The sequence below is a fragment of the Podarcis liolepis genome (assembly GCF_965112155.1).
Source record: "Podarcis liolepis genome assembly, chromosome: 6".
Lineage (NCBI taxonomy): Eukaryota > Metazoa > Chordata > Lepidosauria > Squamata > Lacertidae > Podarcis > Podarcis liolepis.
Window position 1 is genome coordinate 24,234,158 of NC_139559.1, and position 9,112 is coordinate 24,243,269.

Here is a 9,112-nt window from a genome sequence, read left to right on the forward strand (position 1 = left end):
CACTAGCAGAGCCTGCTGAAATGTCTGGATCCACATTTCATGTCAAGTGAATTGCAGATTAAAACTTCCAGTAGCTGGAGACGAAGTTTCACTGCCTTGCATAGGTCCTACAGCCTACCAAAGATTTAAAAAGGGACACATTATGTAACTTTATTTTTAAAAATGCATGATGATTTATGCAAAATGAAATTAATTATGCAGCTTTAATCAGAATGTATGCCAAAATCCAGTTTTTTTCTTAGTGCCATTAAAAAAACAAAACATTTTCGTCGCAGAGTGATGCTTTGTTGATATACAACACCTGTGCTCAGAGACCTGCACTGGTTGGCGATAACCCACCAGACAAAGTTCAAGATGCTGTTATTAGTATATAAATCCCTTAACAACTTGAGACCAGTTTACCTATGAGATCACCTTGCCCCATATGCCCACTCAAACGCTTCCATCGGGGGAACTGGCACTCCTACAGGTGCACATAATACCTGGTGCACATCTGTAAGAACTTGATCATTTAGTGCAGCAACACCTGGACTTTGAAACTCCCTGCTTATTCAACATCAGCTAAAAACATTCTTGCTTAAACAAGCCTTCCCAGATGCCTAGAAAGTTGAGGTAATTTTGAACGGTTTTAGTATTTTAAACTTCCGCACACTTTAAGGTAGGGTTGTAGATTTTTCTTGATTCTCCTGTTTTATTCTTTCGTAAGCCACTTTGAGGTTTCATACAATCAAGCGGTAAATACATTTTATGAAATAAATAAAAGTATGAGCCAAATGCACACTGAATCATGAGTTATTTACAGCCCAGTTTTAATATTTGTTACAGAAGGAAGACAATATTTAGGGTGGGGTGTTTTTACCGACTACAATGCCAATGCATCATTGCAGACAGAAATACTGTGAAAGCGGTTCAAATATATAAATTCTAGTACTGCACCCAGACAAGCTGCCACAAGCAATTTAGGGTTTGCATGTTGGAGGCCCCTGGAATCCAAGTACGTGAGCTGCAAATTCCTGGAGGACAGAATGCCACAATCCCCACTTTACTTACTCAGAGGTCACAAAAGCATGTTCCTTGATGGTGGCTAGGACATCGGAAAACTTTATTTTGGTAGTTAACGTGTGCCCATGATAAATCACTGGCATTCCATCAGGGCCATCCCAGCAGTCAACTAAAAAGGGGAATAATTAAGAAAAGACATCTAACTCAAGAAATACAAGCAAAGAGCATTATCATTATAAGGCGGCAAGGCACAGCTCTGCAGGAAATCTCTAGTGAGCAAGGGATCTAGAGGCATGCATCATGAGCACTCTGGCAGCCAGCAACCTGGCAGAACACACATTCTAGTGAACAATATCATTTCCTTTTCCTACTTGATGTCAACAGACATGGAAGTGATGTGTGGAAGGGAAGGCAGGTCAAAGCAGTTTTGTGAATATACGTAGCATACAGCGCACTGGTGATGCTATTGGCACCAGAGCACAAGCTACAGGAAACTCTTGTAATTAAGTGTCCTGGCTTCCTTGAAAAGTTCCTGATGCAGAGAACTTTGGGCTGGGCCTGTGTAGCGACATGTGGAACACAGGAAGCTGCCTTATAGCAGACAGGGCCGCCTTACCCAGGGGTGCAAGGGGTGAGGGGCACCTGGGCGCTGAATTCTGGGGGGCACCAGGCACCCACCGCTAAAGCCGCCTAAGCTCTTAACTAGCTACCTGTTATGAAATAAAAAATAATTTTGATCAAGCTAGAAAAACAAAATACTAATATACCTAGGTATTACCGAAATGTATACCTACTGTTTCACTAAAGGACTTTCGACTTCGTGCGCTCATTTACCAAAGACGCGCCGCACCAGCATCATTCACAATGGCACATTTTAATCTCATCACTTACAGTTCAAATTCATTTAGAGAAATCATTAAAAAAAATAATGTTTATTTTTGCTAACTTTTGGCAATTGTCTGACACAAGCATAATAAAAGTTAATTTGGGGGCTAAACTAAATTTGGGGGTGCTAGGCAGATCTTTGCACCTCAGTGGCGCATATGCTAAAGATGGCTCTGATAGCAGGTCAGACTATTTGTTCATCTAGCCCAGGGCTGGCTACTCTGACAGGCAGAAGCACTCCAGGACTCTAAGCAGGGGTCTTTCACATCACCTGCTGCCAGTTCTCCTCAACGGGAGACAGAAGCTGCAAACCTCAGTGTGCAAAAGCATGTGTTCTACCACTGAGCTGAAGCCCTGCTCCAAGGCGAAATCACTTCTAGTTGGCTGAAGAAAACAGCCTTGGAGGCATCAATGGGGAAGAGGCCAGCACTCACGCTCAATACAGCGGCATCCCATGCGCAGGCATCGAGCATAAGCTTCCAGCGAAGACTCACTTGAGAACTGGTCTCCTGTCAGGTACCTATCCATGAGAAGAAGGCAGGAAAACTGCTTACATGACCAACAGTGAAGGTCCTATGAACACAGCGATGTTAAAAACAACCCCACATACACATCAGTGACTCAAATGCAACAGAGAATTTAAGAGCAGGGTTTGGTGGGGGGTTGTACACTGCACAACTCAGTTTGCGTCAGGATAGGCGTTAGGTTCATGGTGTCCCAGGCAAGAAGGGTTGGTTGATGTGCTGACATTTTCCTTCTCCCAGCAATGCAGAAAATGAAATTAGTGAAGAGGGCTGAGTATAACTCCACCTCACCTGCTTCAGTGCCACAGCACCAAGGCAAAGAATTCCTAAAATTCTTTTAGCAAAAATAATTCAACGGACTTTGCAAAATGCTGGTGAAGCTACAGAGGTCTATGGAAAGGATCCAAACTAGAGGATTTCAGAGCCAGCTTCACACTTCGTTCCTCCTCCCTCCAGTTTTCCACAAACAAGCAATGCAAGTGCCAATAGCTCAGGCATCTCCAACACAGGTTCAGGAAGCTCTGAGATGACAAAGATTACAAAATGCATGTAACGTAGCTGTGGGAAGTAGCTGCTGTTAAGGGGCAGGGGAGGAATCGGTACAGAAGTCATAGTGCTGGAGGGTGTGGCCCCAACCCAGATCACACACATGAAGCTGCCATTAGCTGCACAAGGTATAACCTACTCTAACCTGAGCAACTACTGGAAATTTCCAGTTGCAGAGGCAACCTAGACTGGGACTACAGGATAAGGGAATTAGACATCTCACTCATCCCCAGTGCCACAGTATCAATCCAAAAATGTCCCACTCTAATGACTTCTTTTAGCAGAAATATGGAAATCACTTAAGTAGATGGATTCATTTCAGGTTTTGTGTCATCCTGAGATCCCTTAACTGCTGTTGGCTAACATACTGACCTGCTGGTACAAATGAGAGACAGGTATGAAAGCAGGGGGAGAACCAGGCCAAACTCATCATGCAAATCAGGTTCTCAAAAGTAGAACAAAACAGGGAGCATCCTTTATCTTCTTACGTGTTATGCGAGGAAGAAATCCAGTAGTGGGAGAGGGGATTGTTCATGTCCTCAGGACGTACAACGTCAAGCTCCGAGTTCCATATACTGTTCTCTTTGGAAAACAGGAAGGTAAGGAACTGCCCAGAGAGGAAAAAACAAGGGAGGGGGAAAACCCACATAAAACACTAAAACAAGGGCAGTTTTTAAATAAGCTTTAAAAATTGTGTTTATTCCTTTACAGCATTTATATGCCACCACTTCATCCCATAGGATCCAAAGGGCAGCAGCACAAAACAAGAATTAAAACCATAACAAAACTACAGTGGCACCTCGGTTTTTGAACGTAATCCATTCCGGAAGACTGTTTGACTTCTGAAATGTTCAAAAACTGAAACTCAATAGCTGACAGCTAGGCTTCAAAGTCTTGCACTCAGCAGAAGCCACGTTTCCTGTTCGACTTTTGAGGCACATTTGAAAACTGAGGTATTATTATTATTATTATTATTATTATTATTATTATTATTATTATCACCATCAACATCATCATCATTAAATGAATTTATATACTGCCCTATACCCGAACGTCTCAGGGCAGTTCACATAAAAAGATCACAATATATAAAATAAAAATAAAAACAATAACCCAATAATACCCCCCCCCAAAAGAGCCACATTTTAAAAGGGTATGGGATGTTGATCAGGTCAATCAAAGGCCTAGTTAAAAAGGAACATTTTTGCCTGGCGCCTAAAGTTATATAATGAAGGCACCAGGTGAACTTCCCTGGGGAGAGCATTCCACAGACGGAGAGCCACTGTAGAGGAGGCCCCGTTCTCGTGTTGCCACCCTCCGGACCTCTCGGGAAATTGATCATATAAGGCAGGGATAGGGAAGCTCTTAACTGGGGACCAGATATGGCCCAAAAGGTTTTTGAACTTGGCCCACAGCATTCCCCCACTTGGCCTTAGTCCTTGCAGAGAAATTTGGGTTGTCAAAATGGGGTGGGACATCAGTGGGAGTTATCCCTCTTAAGCCTAAATGTGGGACCGAGGGTGGTGGGTAAGGAGGTTTGGCAGGAGAGAAGGATGCATATCAGAAGATAGATAAGGAGAAAACAAGAGATAGAATGAAGAGGGGGGCAAGAAAGTGTTGCACTATGCTCCATTGTAGTGTTAACTCACTACAGTGAGCAGCAGTCAGGATAGCTACCTCCTGGCCTGCTTCTTCCTGAAGACTATTACCTGTCCACATGTGCAGTAACACAGGGAGACACGGCAGCCAGGACTGAGGTACCAGTGATCCCCCCCCCCAAGCAGCAGAGAAATGGCAAGGGCAAGAGGAGGGAGGGAGGCCAAGTGTTCATTGGTTCCAACGTGGCCGGCAGGCAGCCTATCAGAGAACAGGGAATTGTAAAGCATCCTAGGGGAACTGTAAAATGGGCTTGTGCAATGTACCTTCTCACTTCACACACACACACCCCAGCTCCGCTGCAGCCACCCACATCAGTAGCTTCTTGGGAGTCTTACCTCATCCAGGGAAAAATAAGGCTCTTCGATTTCCCTCAATGGGTCCTTCAGAAAGTTGAACATGAAGTCCTGGACAAAGAGGAGGTTAGTAGCCCAAAGTTCCTGTAAACACAAGGAAGGAGGAAGACAAGGAAACTTTCAGAAGCCAGATTCTTCCAGCATATCCAAGCGTTCAGTTCAATCCTAAGGTGCTTGGCGTGTGTCACATCTATTGCTTCAGAAATCCTTAAAATAGCTCTGTAAGGTGGGTCAGTTTTATCACTCCTGAATTGCAGATGAAGAGCGAAGGATGGGTGATTGAGTTGGGCTTGAATAGGAATTGCCTAGGCTCAAATCCCTGCACAACCATGAAGCCTGGAAAAGGAGCTATTTCTCAGCTTAGCCTACATCTAGCAAGGTAGCTGGGATGCGGGTGGTGCTGTGGGTTAAACCACAGAGCCTAGGACTTGCCGATCAGAAGGTCAGCGGTTCGAATCCCGGCGACGGGGTGAGCTCCCGTTGCTTGGTCCCTGCTCCTGCCAACCTAGCAGTTCGAAATCACGTCAAAGTGCAAGTAGATAAATAGGTACCGCTCTGGTGGGAAGGTAAACAGTGTTTCCGTGTGCTGCTCTGGTTCGCCAGAAGTGACTTAGTCATGCTGGCCACATGACCCGGAAGCTGTAAGCCGGCTCCCTCGGCCAGTAAAGTGAGATGAGCACCGCAACCCCAGAGTTGGTCACAACTGGACCCAATGGTCAGGGTCCTTTTAGCAAGGTAGCTACAAAGAGAAAATGGCAAACCACAGAGGAAGCTGCCCTGATCTTCTTGGGGAATATGTGGAATGGTGGGTTTGTGGCCAAGCCAGAATTTCAACCAGGGACCTCACAGCTCAGAGCTCTTAACCATTATCAACACAAGATTTCACCCATCTCTGCTCAAAGCCTCATGAAACATGCCAACATCCAAGCCAGGGTGGCTTTCTGGACAACCACAACTTTAAGCACATCATTTTTACTAGATGAAAATGATCTCCATGCAAGGAAAAACAAAATGACAAAGAAAGAGAAATGGCGAGACAAAATGCAAATCAAACCCAAACAACATAGCAGAGGTTCATTGTTAGAGAACAGTGCCCTTTCCGTATCATTATTACAGCCATTTCGTTCTCCTTGTGTGCATCTGTGCACACCACCAGGTACAAAGTGGGGCAGGAAAGTCTAGTTCACCCTGAGCATAAGAGTTTGAGGCCCCGGCACACATCAGCTGCCCACTAAGTGTACTTGCAGGAAAATAAAAAACCTCTCTGGGAATCAGTGATGCACAGAAATTAGCTTCACGTGGACAACAAATCACATATTCAAGAGGCCCTAAATGACTTTTCACAAGTCAGGTAGACCCATGTAAACCCATGAAATGGGGTGTTTGGGGCCAAGGAGAGAGCAGAGCATGGCCAAGCAGTGACCCACTGGATCCTAAGTGACAGACCTGAATACTTGTTCTCTATTGTGCCAGTGTGACACAGTGTAATTACTGCTCCACACCCAGGCTGGGGAGCAACAGGGCTTCAGACATGGCAGTGGTTCTGCCGCTGCTCCCAAGCCCAGAGCTTGGATTATGCCCTGTGCCAGATAATATCCCCAACTCCTATCAGAGTAATGAAGGAAAGAGCAAGGAGAGACATGGTTTATTTTGCTCTTTGACTTTATGGCTCCCTCTCCTTCATTATGTGCTCAGAAAACGGGCTGTTTTCTTTTTGTTTACTTCTCCAGTGGCATATCATCCTCATTCTACAATATCAGCAGGATGAAACAGAAATTGTGCTAGTTAGTGAATATCTTAATGCACTCCTGGGACCACTGCAAGCTGGCAGCCACATGCAACATGAAACAGCTCAGACAAGCACAGTGTTTTTCCAGTTTACCTGGTCTATTTAAATTCGAATCAGTGTTTTTCCCCCTAACATAGTTTTTATTCATTTCCATTTTCTTTGAACTGTTTAACATGGTTGCATTGAGATATATATATTTGTTTGCGTTAGAGCAAATGGCACACAATAACTACATAAAATTAAAACAACCATAAACACTCAGAAAGACATTTCTGAATATATTTTGTATCAGTAACAATTAGAATTTGGGGGGGCGAGGGCGGGGCGGAAATGAAATATTTACTTCACACATGGGTAGTGTTCTACCATATGCCTCATTATTTGTGCAATCAATAAAGTCACACCAGGCAGAATAAAAATTGTTGTGTTTCTTTGGGCCTCTTGCTACTTTTAATTTTTGTGTCAGTTTTTCCAATAACGTCGTTTGCCAAATTGCATTGTACCATTGTGAACCAGTGTTATTGCAACAAATAATTATGGCGATAGCCGTATTGCATTTCCACACCCAACCACCCATTCTCCCAGTCTCTTCCGAGAGCTCAGAGTGGCCTGCATATGATTCTCAGGCAGCCTCTCTGCCATCCTAGCAGCCCTCGTTCGCATCCAAAGTTTTCTGCATCATGTGACGTCAGACTGTTCTCCAGCCATACAGTTATCTAAAATATTTGCATCCCACTTCCCTTCTGTTTGAAGTGGCTTACGACAAAGAGAAAAGCCTATAAAACAATTAGAAATGCAGACCACTAAAATTCATCTAGATTTAAAACATAAAAATGAACCACCAACTCAGCAGATTCATGCTGCATTCCTACTAACCAGCTGTCAGGATTAGGACTATGAGAGGGGAAGAGAAATTGGATGTCATGGAAAATCCACTATAGTTCTAAGGCAGCCTAAAGCATCTAGTCTCATTGGCGCCTGGTCTCATCTGGTCTGCCCAGCTCCCCAACCACATCCTGAATCCTGCCTTAATCCCTCATCCCCCTTTCCTCAGGACCACAATAATGAAGGTTAGCAGCATGGTAGAAGTGGAACAGGAGGGTTCATTCAGTTTGTAACTTAGGAGTTATTTCTGTTAGTGTCTACTAGCCAAGAGGGGGACAGGAGGCCTGCTTAGCAACCAGGCATAGTGGCAGGATGAACACTGAGGCAACATATGCTCTGATTGGCTGTGTGCTCCTGAGAGACCTTTTCCTCTGCATGTTGGGTTCAACGTTTCCCTGCTATGAACAAGGCCTGGTGTAATGCCTCTCTGTTACTTTCCCCTCAAATTATATACACTGTTTTTGTTCACTTTTGCCCAGTAAAGTGTTATCAGGATTTATTTTCTCTCTGGACTCCATATGCGTTACTTATATGACTGCTAACATAGTAAACCTGATGAGAAGCCTGGTCTCTGAGTAAGAGTACTTGTTTGGTTATTTTTTAATAGTAGTTACATGAGATTTAGATATTGTTTTCTTATGTGTCGGTGCAACCTGTGAAATAAGGCACTGCTGTTCCAAATTTTCTAATTGTTACTGTGGCTGAAAGATCCCACTTATTTCTAAGCACCAGTGCAAGGAACCCAACTTTATTTAAAGAACTCAGAATTCTCAATTGCCTATGAGTGGTCACACTGTGTTGAGTTTGAGCCATTGATTATCACATTGTGCTGCTTTCTTTCTCCATTTCCCTTTCTATTGCACAAACTCACCTTTTGGTATTCTAGCAAAAACATCTGGAACTCCTTCAGTGATACCCTGCAGTGCTCAGATCTCTCTGCACTGCTGGAGGAGGAAGCACAGACAAGACACATTGGTTAGCAAGCATCACCCTACAGAACAAGTAGCTGCTGCACTGAGAAATCAGCTAAACAAGGAAGACAGTGTCAGAGCTGAGATGGATTACTGAAAAAGCAACTAGGGGGCCTCAACCATCCTCATACATGACAGCCTTGCTCCTTGTCTCTAGAGGCTCCTCCCTCTCCCACAGGGCAATAATGAGTCAAAGAAATCAAAGGAAGAAATAGCAGTGCTAGAGGATCTCTACATAGAAATGGATCATTTCCAGATAACCCACTTTGCCACTGGGCAAGGGCACTGGCAGGCATAAATCCAAATAATCAAAAGATAGTAACAGATCTAAAATGAAAAGTTGGCTGGGTTTTGCATCAGCTAGTTTAATCTATCTGCAAAATTCCAAGTTTTGTGGTCACAGCAACGGGCATAAAAATCACTCCAACTTGTTTGAATTTTGCAGTTTGCTACGAAATAGATTTATTGCCATGCCAATGGTGAACTAAGAATAGGAAG

The 9,112-nt window shown here is 44.0% G+C and overlaps 1 protein-coding gene across 3 annotated transcripts in view; it reads right to left on the reverse strand.

Annotated features, from left to right (window-relative positions):
* The window catches only part of PLCG1 (phospholipase C gamma 1), a 108,023-nt gene that overhangs the window by 31,351 nt on the left and 67,560 nt on the right, over positions 1-9,112 (reverse strand). For 2 of the 3 annotated variants that reach the window (XM_083507916.1, XM_083507915.1), the window contains exons 9-12: positions 4,952-5,053; positions 3,446-3,564; positions 2,322-2,407; positions 1,051-1,171 (exon numbers count right to left, since the gene is read on the reverse strand). In XM_083507916.1, the coding sequence (XP_083364042.1) occupies positions 1,051-1,171; positions 2,322-2,407; positions 3,446-3,564; positions 4,952-5,053 (428 nt within the window). Of the gene's footprint in view, positions 1-1,050; positions 1,172-2,321; positions 2,408-3,445; positions 3,565-4,951; positions 5,054-8,514; positions 8,588-9,112 lie in introns of all 3 variants that reach the window. The other variant, XM_083507917.1, reaches the window with a different exon arrangement.